This window comes from Panthera uncia, assembly GCF_023721935.1.
Source record: "Panthera uncia isolate 11264 chromosome C1 unlocalized genomic scaffold, Puncia_PCG_1.0 HiC_scaffold_4, whole genome shotgun sequence".
NCBI classification, from domain to species: domain Eukaryota; kingdom Metazoa; phylum Chordata; class Mammalia; order Carnivora; family Felidae; genus Panthera; species Panthera uncia.
In genome coordinates this window covers 56925934-56941434 of record NW_026057585.1, presented here as the reverse complement: position 1 = coordinate 56941434, position 15501 = coordinate 56925934, and the positions used below count along the sequence as shown (strand labels likewise).

The 15501-nt window shown below is 36.2% G+C and overlaps 1 protein-coding gene across 1 annotated transcript in view; it reads left to right on the top strand.

Moving 5' to 3' along the window:
• Nucleotides 1–14912, top strand: part of HOOK1 (hook microtubule tethering protein 1) — a 68662-nt gene extending 53750 nt beyond the window's left edge. The window contains exons 16-23 of the mRNA XM_049617066.1: nt 703–843; nt 3055–3148; nt 4813–4847; nt 5383–5465; nt 6089–6189; nt 9677–9778; nt 12128–12196; nt 13918–14912. Of these exons, the coding sequence (XP_049473023.1) occupies nt 703–843; nt 3055–3148; nt 4813–4847; nt 5383–5465; nt 6089–6189; nt 9677–9778; nt 12128–12196; nt 13918–14088 (796 nt within the window). The 3' untranslated portion in view covers nt 14089–14912. The remainder of the gene's footprint in view (nt 1–702; nt 844–3054; nt 3149–4812; nt 4848–5382; nt 5466–6088; nt 6190–9676; nt 9779–12127; nt 12197–13917) is intronic.
• Nucleotides 14913–15501: the final 589 nt, after the last annotated feature.

Sequence of the window (15501 nt, the reverse complement as noted above, 5' to 3'; positions counted from 1 at the left end):
TCCCAGTTCACGAGTTCGAGCCCTACGTTGGGCTCTGTGCTGACAGCTCAGAGCCTGGAGCCTGCTTTGGATTTGTGTCTCCCTCTCTCTCTGCCCCTCCCTTGCTCTCTCTCTCTCTGTCTCTCTCAAAAATAAACAAACATTAAAAAAATAAAAATATTAAGCAAACTGATTTCTTTTTTTTTACGTTTATTTATTTATTTTGAGAGAGAGCAAGTGAAGGTGCTCTGTCAGTGTGAAACCTGATATGGGGCTCGAACTCACAAACTGTGAGATCATGACCTGAGCCGAAATCAAGAGTCAGACTTCACCTGACTGAGCCACTCAGGCACCCCATAAGCAAACTGATTTCTTAAACCTGTTGCTTTTAATTTATGTTTTCTGAGGATATACTATATATTACCTTTAGTAAATAGTTTCTAAATTACCAGTGAAAGAACTCCTGTTTCTCTTTGGGATTTGCATAATAAATATTTAATATAATATAACACTTGTGCTTTTAAAAATTCACAACTTGTTTTTCAGGACAGTCTTACAATATATGTAGGTTTTTTCTTAAAAACTTTCAGAAACATTGCTAACAGTTTTAAATGACAGTTATTGAATGAACAAGAATTTTCTTTCCTAAAAAGCTAAGGATGTAAAAAAAAGTAAAATGTATATTTAGAAAAATTTAAAAATAAATTTTCTTTTCAACATCAGGGAAGTATTTATTCGACTGCAACATGAAAATAAGATGCTTCGCTTACAACAGGAAGGTACTGAGAATGAACGTATTGAGGAACTCCAGGAACAGCTCGAACAGAAGCACCGCAAGATGAATGAACTGGAAACCGAGCAAAGGTGACCCACTCTTGTGTAATTGTCATAGTGATTCCATTAGGTAGCCACCAAATCTTGACTCACAGAAGAGGGAGATATCATCGTAATTGAAATAGTTAGGAGTTTAGTCTCTCACTCCCGTTGCTTCTAGCACACTTTAGTAACCAGGTTTCTCATTCTTGAATTTCATTTATATGTCTTCATAATTCTCAGAAAATTTAACAAACGAGTAAATGACAATCTGGGTTTCTACTGCAGTCAGTGCTTGGATGGAACATAGACTGTGGAGTCAAATTTGAGTGCCACCTCTATTTAAACCTATTAACTGTTTTGTTCTGGGCAAGTTACTTAAATTCACACTTAATGTCCTCAGCTATAACTGGAGGTGATACCTATTTGAAGGTTGTTATGAAGATTCACAGATAACATATTTAAAGCAAATGATGTACTTATCTGATACTGAGGAGGGGCTTAAAAATTATAATATTAAAAATATATAACATTGATAAAATGTTCACTATATGCCAGCCACTTCCCTGATGTTGAAAAGCAAAATTTATTTTTAAATTTTTCTAAATATACATTTTACATTTTTTCTACATTCTTAACTTTTTAGGAAAGAAAATTCCTGTTCATTCAACAGCTGTCATTTAAAACTGTTAGCAATGTTTCTGAAAATTTTTAAGAAAAAACTATTGTAAGACTGTCTCGAAAAACAAGTATTAAATTGTTAAAAGCACAAGTGTTATATGGTATTATATATTTATTATGCAAATCCCAGAGAGAAATAGGAGTTCTTTTACTGGTAACTTAGAAACTATTTACTAAAGGTAATATATAGTATTACCTTCTAAGCGCTTGTTTGGTATTAACTCAAAAAACCTCACAGTAACTCTGTGAAATAGGAACTGTAATTATCTCTTTTATGGATAAGGAAGCTGAGGTTCAAGGAGGTTAAGTAACTTATCCAAAGTTATAAGCTAGTAAGTTTCGATTGCACATTTGAACTTTCTGTGATTCTGACTCCGGAGTCTGGACTCTTGAACGCTATGCTAACTTGCCTCTTATATATGGCATATTTTTCAGTAAAAGTATGTGGTTTTATTTGACCAACCTTTATTGGATCTTAGAGACCAGGAATTTTAGATACACTTGAACCTGGTTTCTCAAACATGTATATATAGTATTACATCAACTGTGGTTGAAAAAAGAATAACATTTTAGCTTTGTGAAGGGACCATCAAATATTACTATCCTCTGCAATTCAATATCAGCACTGGAGATACAAAGTTTCAGCTTTTAGAAAGTTAAAACAGGAAGATAGACATATGAATAGATAATTACATTGTCTGATAACTGGAACAATGGGGCATTATAATGGACAGGTGTGTTGGGTCATATATACATGAAAAGAGAGACAGATTCTCTTTCTTGATGGAAACCTCAGTAGAGGCAATTCTCAAGCAGGGTTTTAAAGAATGAGGTTTTGCCAAGTTAAAAATCCACATTAGTTGCTAGTGTTAGTCTCTTTAATTTAAACAAAAAATTATGAAGAGATGGTTGGAAAACGGTGACCTTTGTCAGTACACTATGAAATCTGAAACAAAAAGAAACCTAGTTCCCATTCATTAAAAATACACCTGTAAGGGGGCACCTGGGTGGCTCAGTCGGTTGACCATCCGACATCAGCTCAGGTCATGATCTCATGGTTCCTGTGTTCAAGCCCTGCATCGGGCTCTGTGCTGACCTGTGTTCAAGCCCTGCATCGGGCTCTGTGCTGACGGCTCAGAGCCTGGAGCCTGCTTTGGATTCTGTGTCTCCCTCTCTCTCTCTTTTGTTCCTTTGATAGTTCTCTGTCTCTCTTTCTCTCTGTCACTCAAAAATAAACATTAAAAAAAATTTTTTTTAAATACAACTGTAGGAAAACTGAGCTAGTTTTCTAATTTCTTTTACCAGTGAGTACTGTGCACAAATGATGTGCTTTTGCAACTGGCGCATAAGTATCTTGAATTTTTACATGTGGGTGTATGTACTTCCTGGATAAATGTCTTCTTTTTAAAAAATATTTCTTTGCAAGTAGCCTACTATACTATATATTAAACCTAGCCACAGATAATTGTTCAGCCTTCATTATTACTATTAAATGCACCAATTGCACAAATGCACCTTTATAGATCCTTAACTACTTTGACTTTCCATACAAATAAATGTATATGATCCATCTTACAATAGGCTGAGCAAAGAGCGCATCCGAGAATTGCAGCAGCAGATTGAGGACCTCCAGAAATCTTTACAGGAACAAGGGTCCAAGTCTGAAGGAGAAAGTGTAAGTAACTTGAAAGCTGTAATAATTCTGCTGCGTGTGGACTCTCTGCGAGAGGTCCTAACGCCCAAATTCGTCTTGTGTTTGAAAGTGCCCTTATCAATGAGGGTACCCTTGAATACCGTATATATCTGCATAACGGATGCTGTGATTTTGCCACCTTGGAGCGTATAAATTAATCGTATGTATTGAAGGTGATTTCTATCTGTCCTACTTCAACAGCTACACCTAACTTCATGGTTGCTGGTGTGCTGCCAGTGAGGTCTTCATGGCTCTGCTGGGACACCAACAGGATGGGCCTCAGCAAAGTCCTGGTTGAGAGTGCTCAGTGGTCAGAATTGAGGAAAACTTCTAACAGGACCAGGGAGAGGGAGAAAATGATCTCTACCAAAGAGCCTTATAGGAGTGGATCATACTAACCTCCAAAGGACAGAAACCGTAATGCAGTTTTGAAAGCATCACCTCGTATTTCTTCCCTTCTTCCCTGCCGACTCGTGGCCTTGCTGCTTCTAATCTGTTTTCGATGGCAAACATTGTGGGGGCAGAGAGAAGAGGACTCAGCAGAACTCAACAGCCCCAACCTGAATGCACCTGACAGTGTGTCTGTAGTTTGAGCTCTGTATGCAGGGGGAAGGAAGTAACGACAGAGGGAGGAAGGCATTTAATGGAAACAACAACAAAAAGACAGGGCTCTGTGTGTGTTAGGTACTGGTTAGATGGAAGCTGCGGTGGTTAGATCTGTGTTGACGGGGGAGAAAGCTATGAAGAGTAAGTAAAGAGGTGAAAAGGAAGACTGAAGGGGTTGTGTTTCCTCTCTGTCTGTTATATGCTTTATATGATTTTTTCTTTTTTCCCCGGGGGCTTGGAAAATAGAAATCGTCTCATGCATGGCGGCATCTCATATGTGCATATATACGGTATTGTAACCTCTCTAATATGAATATTTTTTAAAGCCACAATAGAGAATACTTTTAAAATGGGATCTCTTTGAGAGAGTACATTTTGGATTGCGGTGTTTTTAAATGTGTTCTATTTATCTTTTAAAAATAAATTATTAGTGTCTTAGTTATGTTTCAGATTCTGTATTTTAAACCCTTCAACTTTTCAGTAGATGATACAGAACTAGTGTTGCAATTTAAACTCCTGCTTTTTAAAGAGGAAGTTTTATGTTTTGAATTTTATTTTTTAACAAAATCCTCTTCATTTTGATGTTAATATTAGAGTGCTTGCATTTATAATGATAAAGCTTTATTATAAAGATAATTATTTAAGTCTATTCTTCACTAAGGGCCTAACATCTTAAATTATGTATTTAAAAAAATGATTTTTAAATGTTTGATACTCCTCAATATATCACATTCAGCTTGCATTTGGTATTTTTCTTCAAGTTCAAATTTTATTTTCATGGTATTCAGAAATATGAAGCACTTTTCTTTCTCTCTTGTACTCATCCTTATGTCATTTCCTAACCTCCTTTCCTTTCCCTTTGAAGTAAAAAACACCTGAAATTTTATGTCTTTACGAGTATGTTATTAGAAATACAAATTGTTAAAAAATTCATAATTTTAAATAATACACTTCAAAAGGAGGTAAAGAGATTTTGATGTCTGGAAAATTTATCTTTGTCACAATAGTTATCTTACAGCAACTTTTTTTAATTTTTATAGTCCAGCAAACTAAAGCAGAAGTTGGAAGCTCATATGTAAGTAAACTGATATTTCATTTCAAATATGAGAGGGGAAGGGTTTTAAAAACTTCTAAAGTTAGTATCCTTTTCTGACTTTGTTTGTAAGAGAAACCCCCTGATGCCAATTGAATGTACACCACTGCCATCAAGAAGTCAAAAGAAAAACGCGCTAAAATGTTCAGCCTGCCTGTCAATGATCTCAAATCCTACATTTTTCCATCACTAATATCATTTGAAGAGTTTACAAAGTAGACAGCTGTCACATGTGGAGATGTGGGATGTTTAACCAATAAAATATTTCCTCCGACTTTCTTAGGAAGCAAGGATGAGAGGGAAAAATTAACATTTTTAGCACCTGTCATGTGTCAGGCAGTTTACCCTCTCACAACAAGCCTATAATATGTGTCAGGTATTATGCCCATTTTACAGGTGAGGAGATTCAGGATCAGAAAGTGATTTGGCCACAGTCCACAAATGTCCTGTGGCAGAAATAAGTTTTCATTCTCAGGTCTGTTTGCTTCCAAAACTCCATGCTCTTTCCACTACTTAGGGAAAAACTAACTGAGGTCCAGGAAGAATTACAGAAGAAACAAGAACTCATTGAAGATCTTCAGCCAGATGTAAACCAGAATGGTAGGTATTTGTAAAAACCTGGATCAGACTACGACTAAGGACTTGCTTTTTTTTAGTTGAAAGATGCAAGAACTGTGTACAAGTTTTCAGACACTCCATAAATGTGTGCATTGCAAATAAGAACCATGATAATGTTTTAGTGATTTCAGTGTTTAACAAGTGATCTGATTTTAAAGCGAAAAAGTCTTAATAAAATGAACTGATTGATATATAGGAGTATCAAACATGGTAACATATAATAGAATTAATACTATGGAAATGTAAATAAAATAATTTATAATAAAATTAAATTGAGCCTTAAACAGTATGTAGAAAGACTGCTTTATTTTCTTATGATGGTTATGCTTACATGCTGAAGTGTATTTGCTCATTGAAACACTTGATAGAAGGGACAAAAGCTGGATAAAGCAGATTATAGATATTTTTAAGAAAAAATAATATGAAATGATTGAGGATATGTTAGTTGTAGTTCAAAGGTTTTAGATACGAATTCACTACAAAGAAGAAATAAACATTTTTAAGTTCTCTTATCAGTCCTTTCGAAAATAATCAGATAACTATAATTTTTGTGTGAGGAGGGAATATTTTAAATTGGTCATGTTTCATTTCATTTTCAATAATAGTGCAAAAGATCAATGAACTTGAAGCTGCTCTTCAGAAGAAAGATGAAGATATGAAAGCAATGGAGGAAAGATATAAAATGTACTTGGAGAAAGCAAGGAATGTGAGTGGCTTACCTTTCAGAGCTCAAGTCTTCTGACTCAGGTTCTCATAAGGCCCATTCCGCCCATGAGGTCATCTCTCTTAAATACGCATTATGTCCCTTTTCTGACTCTACCCTGCCTTGCGAGTTCAGTCCTCACAGTCTCTCCCTCTCACTCATCAGCATCATGTAAAACAAACACAGGGCTGTTCTTGGACAGTTTATACGGGGACCGCAGTGACCTCATTAGAGAAGATGACTATTAGAAAGTATGGAATCGTGGGGTGCCTGGGTGGCTCAGTAGGTTCGGCGTCTGACTCCGGCTCAGATCATGATCTCACAGTTTGTGGGTTTGAGCCCCATGTCGGGCTCTGTGCTGACAGCCCAGAGCCTGGAGCCTGCTTCGGATTCTGTGTCTCCCTCTCTCTCTGTCCCTACCCCACTCACTCTCTGTCTCTCACAAATGAATAAATGGTAAAGAAAGAATTTTAAGGGGCGCCTGGGTGGCTCAGTCCAACTTCGGCTCAGGTCATGATCTCATGGTTTGTGAGTTCAAGTCCCACATTGGGCTCTGTGCTGAGGGCTCACTCTGTCTCTCTGTCTCTCAAAAATAAATAAACATTAAAAAATAATTTAAGAAAGTATGGAATCTTTAGCTCTTAAGTTTTTTTTTTTAACTTTTATTTATTTTTGAGAGACAGAGCATGAATGTGGGAGGGGCAGAAAGAGAGGGAGACACAGAATCTGAAGCAGGCTCCAGGCTCTGAGCTGTCAGCACAGAGCCTGATGTGGGGCTTGAACCCATGAACTATGAGATCATGACCTGAGCGGAAGTTGGATGTTTAACTGACTGAGCCACCCAGGTGCCCCTGGAATCTTTAGTTCTTAAAATGAATGTTTGCCTTTGTGAAAATTTTGCTCTTCAAACTTGTTTAAAATTGTTTTACCATTTAATTTAGATTAGATAGTTAAACACTCTTCTAATGTTTACCAGACTGGTCTTTTTCCCTATTTCCAACTTAAATATCTGTAAGAACATTCTCATAAAATCGTTTATTTCCATGAATACCATGTATTTTCTTAAAACATTCTCTCTTAGAGAATATCAATATACTCTTTTCTATTTGTTGAATAAACAAGAGGATTATATGATGACGCTTTAAAATACTGCTAATGTATCTATTCTTTTTATGTTTGAATTTTGTATTTATTAAGTTGTCCATATTACCTGCAACAACAGATACACCTCAAGATCTCAAGGCTTCATATGAAGTCCATTCTTCAGTGGGGGAGGGGCTCTGCTCCGTGCAGTGCCCCCGAGCCCCCAGCTGACAGAGTCTTTGCCTTCTTGAACACAATGTTCCCAGCTGTACTTGACTTAGTCCAGCTGGTAGACGAGGGCAGCCAGCCTAGACCATACCGGAGATAGTAACGGGGTGGGCCTGGGGGCCACATGAACCACTTTCACCCTCACTGCAGTGGGCAGAATATAGGCACACAGCTGCACTCAACTTCTAGGGAGTCTTGGTAAATATCCAGACAGTCTCTGCCACAGTCTAGTGTCTCTCAACTATATAAGTGCTTTTAGTAGAAAATATAAAACATAGAAAGATTCCCTTTCTTCTTAACTGTGCATTTTTTTCAGTGCATACTACGTCCATGATTGCAGACATAGAACACACAATTTGTATGATCATAGCACATACAATTTATATTTTGAAAGTTTAAAATAATTCCCTCATGTTATATAAACATACTTTAATATTTATTAAGCAGCTGTTATACTTAGCACAGGGAATAGAGAGGTAAACAAGACAGACGCTTCTAGAGCGGACTGTGCAAAGTAAAAGAATGGCTATATAATATTCAGTTGAATGCAGTATATAGTAATTTAGTCATCATCCTGTTGTTGGAAATAGTTTGTTTCCATTTCTTTTTCCTTCTTGCTTCTAGAAATAAGACTATAAGCAACTTATTTATATAGAAAGCTTGCCCCTTATTTTGGCTTATTATGTTAGCCTTGTTCCTAAGCTAATGGGTCAAATGGAAGTTTTAGGTCAAAGGATAAGAACATTTTAATAATGTGCTTGATACATATATCTAAATGATATTCTAAAAGGATCACAATTAAGTAGACAAAACAGTGACCATATTCTTGTCATCATCAAGTACTATCATTTAAAAAAAAAATTGCTGGAGCGCCTGGGTGGCTCAGTGGGTTGACTTTGGCTCAGGTCATGATCTTGCAGTTCGTGAGTTCAAGCCTGCGTCAGGCTCTGTGCTGACAGCTCATAGCCTGGAGCCTGCTTCAGATTCTGTCTCTCTCTCTCTCTCTTTCTCTCTCTCTGTGCCCCTCCCCCACTCTCTCTCTCTCTCTCTCTCTCAAATAATAAACATTTAAAAAATAAAAATAAAAAGCAATTGCTTGTATGATAAACATGATTTCATTTCTTACCTTTACATTATTTGGAGGGAGAGGTTAATTATAGTAACATAATGTCCATGATAGAAAATTCAGAAAATATAGAAAAGTCACAATCATACTTTTTATTACTTAGAGGTAAAAAATTATGATGTGTTCTCTGTAATTAAATTATGATTTAAACTCTGCTTTTACAATGTGAACTCCTCGAAGGCAGGCACCAAGCCTCCTGTATCCCACGGGCCATAGTCAGTGCCTGCCATATTCAGCACTCAGCAAATTGTTTTGAATGAACCACAGTAATTTTTAGGCATATTACCTTTCAGTCTTTTTCCTTTACCTCAGTGAATATAGGTGAAATCTTTAAATCAGTTTAAATCTTTTTGAATAGATTTGTAATTACATCATACAGCTGACCTTATTATTGGAAATTTGTTTTTGTCTTCTAATTTACACCTGATATTTTCAAGTTAATTTCTTGTTATACTGCTGGCTTCATAGTTTAGTTGAGTCTATGAACAGCATTCTGAGCAAAATCTCTTTTTACCTAACTTTTAGTGACTTCCATAAATGTGATTGAGCCACTCTAGGGATTGCAGACAAAGTCATCAGTTTCTAATAAGTTGATCTTACATATTGAGTTACATTTCACTAGATAATGGTAGTGAAAAAGGTTGTTGCTAAGAATTTTTTTGTTACTTTGTACAATGAGTTCCTATATAATTAGCAAATTCTTTTAATTTTTTAAAAAATGTATCTGATAAATATGGAAAGTGTTGTTTCAAGACCTCAGTGCTCAAAGTTTAATAAGACTAGATTACTATCCCTGAGTACTGAGCCTTGGAGAAAGGAAATTTTATTTTGAGATAGGGATCTTCCCATTTTGGTACTGAATTATAATATCATTCTACCTCTATAATGTTATTTTTATTACTCAAATTTAATTGTAAAATAAGTCATAGTTCACACCTGGATCACTTTCTGGACAATTTTCCACTTTATTCACAGAGGTTTATAGGTGCTTATATTTCAGTACTTGATAATGTAAAGTAAATGTAAAATATTTGTTTTTTTTTCTTTCAACAGGTAATAAAAACTTTAGATCCCAAACTAAATCCAGCATCAGCTGAAATAATGCTACTTAGAAAGCAGTTGGCAGAGAAAGAGAGAAGAATTGAGATTCTGGAGGTAAAATTTTCATATTCACACGTCTCCTTTTAATTATTCTGTATAATCCTGATAATTAATTGCTGTCCAGCATCTGCCATTAATGATCAAGTTTCACAAGAAATTGAAATCAGGAGCTGGCAATGCCATGTTTTAGCACTCAGTATGTTTACTACAAAGCATCTCACCAGCCAATAGGAGTTTATCTACTCTGCTACATTGTCTCTGTCACTCCCACAACAGCCAGTCCTGTGGATAGCCCTTAGTGGCTAATAGAGTTCTGTTATAATGTTAGCTCCTTTTAAAATTATGTGGATTAGAGTTCATTCAGAAAATATAAGTAAATAAAGGAAAAAAAGGAACCAAACTCACCTTTAAAAAAAGGTACTCTATTCTGTTAACTAGATTTTCCTTCTCTTTTCTTCTCCCTATTCCTCACTGGAACCTAAGTAAACTCATTAGTTGCAATTCCTGGGGGAAGAAAGTGCTCATAGAATCCAGTAAGTCCTTGCACTGAAGTGGCAGTCTTGGTTGTTAATCATGCATAGTTATGTTAGCGATGACATCTTCTCATTAATTAGCCTGGTCTTTAGAACTTATTTTTTGTGCTGATGATCATACCATTTTTACTGGCTGCGTTAATAAGTATGTCAGTCTGGAACTGTATATTCATAGATTTTATAATTGGGCATGTTCTAGTTTCCTTTGCAAAGTGTTTTACAAAATTATTTAATACTATGGTGAGATGTGATACTATTCTTGAAGTCATTATGTGCTTCCTTATAATAACGTATGTGTAATTGCAGAGCCATGATGAGGTCTGTATACTAGCCTTGAAATTTGAGTAATTGATAGTAGGTTTCTTTTTAAATCAACTAAGAATGTTGTATTTCAGAGAAACATGTTGTATTCATTTACCATTTTCTTCATATTATTTCTGAGCCAGGGGGTATGGACTGTAGCGGAACTATTTTGTTTAAAGACTTAACATTCCGAGTGCACACCAGCCTTATGTGCCCTTTGCTAAGTGCTTGTCCAGGCCTTGTCAGGTGCTGTAAAAAAAAGCACCGGATGGGGGCATCTCTCTGCAGAAATACTATCCATTCTTCAGCATCCAACTCACATGTGTCTTCCTGGATTCCTTAGGCAAAGTTGGTTATTTCTCCATAGCAATTCCATGTATTTTGAACTCATTAATTCAACCCACAATAGCATTGTTCTTCTTCCTGGTGTGTGTCAGAGTTTGAGGGCAGAGCGTGTATCTTATATATCTGTACTCCCAGCATTAAATATCACATAAATGAGAGGCCAAGTTTGCTACTTTATTGGTAAGTTCTCTTAAAGTTATCACCTCTCCTCTCTGGTCCTAGGTCTCCTCATCTGTAAAATAATGAGACTTGGACTGAAAACCCCCTGAGCTCTGAGTTGCCCTGATTATCCACCTCCCAGTGAATGCCAGTGAGCGTGTGCAGCATCGTCGATGCTTCAAGTGCAGCTCCCTACCAAGTAGAAAGACAGAATGGCACCTCTGATGATAGGGCTTTGAGGAGAAACTTGGGTTACGTCACAGCATATGGGCTTTGGTTCATGTGTACTTTTCTGCACATACGCTGCAAGAAGCAAAAATAAGAGTAATATAAATAGCAGATGTTATTCTATCTGCCATTGTTCTTGGGGAGTCATTGTCTGGAGTGGGTGTGAGCCAGCAAAAGGCCATCTTGCCCCCGTCATTTCTTGCGTCCTTTTGTACTGTGAGCATCTCGCTGTAGGAACACTCACGTGTTTATGTAGAATATTTACGTGAGCCAACTGTATCTGGTGCTCAATGAAATTACTAAGTTTGCTATATTTGAGCAATTAAGAAATGGATGTCAGTCTCTAGGTCAGCACGCAAGCATGGCCACAGGCAATCTAGTATACAGATGACCGAGGAACGAGAGAGAAAAATTCGGGTTAAGCGTTACAGGAGATCTTTAGGATTTTCTGGCATATGTTTTACTACATCCTCTTTCTCCTTAGTTTTGAGTCCTCCATAGATGCTGGTCTGTTTTGTCATCTAACCCAGTTATTACTTTCGTCTCTCTTTATAGGTGACAGTAGCATGAGAATCATGAGTTTCTTATTTGTTGTTGCTTAAGTGCTGTCCTACCAGTAAAATTTTTGAAGTTAAAGGTTTACTAGTCACAGTCTTACTCTTTCTTAAAGGTATTGTGCATGCTTTCTCCATGATCCAGTTCAGATTTTGACTGCTTTATGTGCTACACAATGCATTTTTCAAATTCTCTCAATGAGCAGAGTGAAAAAATGATTCCAGTTTTGGTAGTTTGGGTTTATTTCTGGGATTTTGATAGTCCTTGTGTCTTTTTCCAGAGTGAATGTAAAGTAGCAAAATTCCGTGATTATGAAGAAAAACTCATTGTTTCTGCCTGGTACAATAAGGTGAGTTGACATTCAACCAGTGATTGGATGTTGTGTTTATCAAACGTTTTGACCAGGAGCCACAGAAAGAAATATATTTTCTACCACAGATCATTACACATGCATGCTTACGTATATAAGTAAACAGAAGTTACCCTGTGTGCATGTACTCAGGTATCTCCTGACATACTCTCTTCTTTTTAATGTGAGTCATAATCCAAATTATATACTTTAGTGTTTTTAGGTGATGCACATGAAGCACACACACAACAGTTCACAAATATTTTAAAAATTGCCTTATTTGAGCTAAAATATTTAATTTGTGCTTCATATAGTGTTTCTGTAGAAATGTGAATATCTGTGAAATGAAAATCCCGTGTTTCTAGTACTCAGCATTTGTTTTAACATCCCATGAAGCCTCTAAGTGTGTCTTTCACTGTGTTTTGTTTTCTGTTTTGTTTTGTTTTTAATAAGAAATACTCTTCGGTAGTTGTATGTCTGTGTTAAAAAAGGAGAAAATAGTGTAAAATTATTTGAAGTGCATTTTATTTTGTCATCCTTACTGTCAGTGGGATATTTGCAAGCATTTCATGATGTATATGGTTCTTTTGGATTATTTTAATCGAAATAGAAAATAACACAGCCATTATCTACCTTAGCTGTTGCTTATTTAGTATGAGAGAGTATGGACTCCCATGTCAGAACCCTGTGCTTCCCCACAAAGAGCGGGCTGTCCTTCTTCAAACATGCCTGTTCTTGTATGTCACCATATTTTTTGTCTGTGCTCTTGCCTTCCCTTCTCTGTTTGATAAAATCTGGCCTAATGTAGCAAGGCCTTAAAGGAAATCATATGTGAAGTGTTCCCAGAACTTTCCCTCATAAGTCAGTCATCCGAGTTAAGATTGGTAACTGTGTATTATTTTCTTTGTTCCTCCACAGCCTCTCAATACATAAATCATTAAAGATATTAGATCCAAATAATGCACTACGTATTCATTTTCTACCCATGTCTTTTGAGCATTTACTATATTCTGTGTGTTATACTAATTCCTAGTGATTCTAAGCTTAGTAAAATTCTATTACGTGGGCTAGTGAGAAAAAGTAATTACTTTTCTTACTAAAAAACCCAATATCCACAACTACAGTAACTTGTCATGTATCAATGTGTAGATAGACAGTAGTGAACTATGGTGGTTCTCACACTTTGGCACGCATTAGAAGACTTGTTAAAACACAAGTTACTGGATGCAGCTGCAGAACTTCTGATTTAGTAGATCTGGGTAGAATCTGCAAGATAGAATTTCCGTTTTTTTTTTTCCAGTGGTGCAAATATTAATCTGAGGACCTCATTTGAGAATCATTGACCTAAGCTTTTCTCTTGTGTTATGTCTGCTCATAGTGGGTGGAGTGAAGGCCCAAACAGAAAAAATTACTTTGGAACCTTTTTTTATTGTTATAATTAAGCTTAATGTTAGAATACTAATTTAAGCTACTGTTTTTGATGATTTCACGTTTAGTGGGTTAAAATAGAGAAACTGAGTTTTATGCCTTTGTTTCCTCCTCCTTGCTGGTGTTACAATGTACAGATGAATTAGCTTCTGAACCCTTAGCTTTTCTACGAAAGGAGAAAAACATCAATCAGCTTTATAGTAGTGTTTTGAGGAAATGACTTTATATTTGTCAAGTGAAAAGCACTTGACAAACTAAGTAGTCTTGTTCCTTATCTGCTTATGTTTGTGCAGAGTCTAGCGTTCCAGAAGCTGGGGATGGAATCTAGGCTCGTGAGCGGCAGTGGTGCCTGCAAAGACCCTGGTGCGTGCGCTCCCGCACGGTCTTTCCTGGCACAGCAACGGCACATCACCAACACCAGAAGAAATCTCTCTGTTAAAGTTCCTGCTACAACACCTGATTAAACTACAGAAGAAAACATAAACAGAAGTGCCCTTAAAATATTTTGTATCCTTCAATTAACTGCCAGATTGAAAAAGAAATTTATGACGCTGGATATCAGCTATTTTAAAATTAACATGCACAAAATTAATTTTGTCAGCTGACTTGGAAAGCAAAATATAGAGTCAGCTATTTCTCTAAGGGAGTATATTTGAGTAATTGGAAGATGTAATTAGGCACACATCTCAAACTTTTGTCTTCTGAGTGTTATAATTTCAAATTGACTTTGTATATTTTAATGTTTTCACTTGTACCAGTAACTTGGTTAATTTGCAATGTATAATCAGTAATAAGTAATTTACAAATATATCTATATTTGCTTTATTGCGTGGGTCCATATAAAAATAGTCTTGAGTAGGTACATGGAGAACTATACAAGAGTTACGCTTTTTGACTCGATGCATAGAAGGTTTTACCTCTATCCTCAAATCTGTCATCAGATGGGTCTCTTTTATCATGTGATGGATGTTATAACATTTGGAAGATTGACTATTGAAATGACTTTTTGCCATAGTAAAAGTGACTAACTGGAGATTTTGCAGATTCAGGAAACTTCCTAGTTCTCATATGTACCTACTATAAACAAGGGCTTCTGTACAGCATGGTTGAAATGTTAAGGATATGGAAATAAGCTGACTTTTATAAGTGATTTTTCTGATGGGAAGTAAGGCAAAAAATATAATTTGTGTGAAATGTCCACACATGTTTTAATATAATGATCATAATTATTGCTTTTAAGCATAAAATTATCAGGGCATTTACTAAAAAACATGCCATAATAGTTTTTCCTCTTCACTGCAAAGAGATGGTGTGGTGATGGAATAATCCGGAATCAGTTTGATTTTGTTTACGAATTAAAGAATCTGTCTGGGACTGAGTTTATGGTATTCAGTTCACTTCTATCCAAAGCTTTTATCTTCAGAGGTGTTATTTTCTAATTTTTTTGGCCTTTTTTAGGAGCCACACTTTAGATCTTGAGTTAAATCTGTGCTGTCCAGCATTCTAGCCACAAGCCACATGTGGCGATTTAAATAAGATTAATTAAAATTAAAAATTCAGTTCCTTGGTCACATCAGCCACATTTCAAATGCTCAACCGCCACATGTGGCTGATGGCTCCGGTATTGGAGAGTGCAGGTATAAAAAATTCCCATCGTTGCGAAAAGTTCTTTCGGACAGTGCTGTGATCAACCTTTCTTTAGTAACTTGGAAATACTCTTTGATATTAGACCACAAACATAAAAAGAAGAAAACTGTTCGGATTCTTCCAGATATGAAAAGGAATTGAATTGTGGCAAAATGTGGAAAGCATTTTGCATTCCATATAGTTGAATACCTTAGGTTGTGACGTTTGTAGTTCATCCTTCCAGTGCCGTT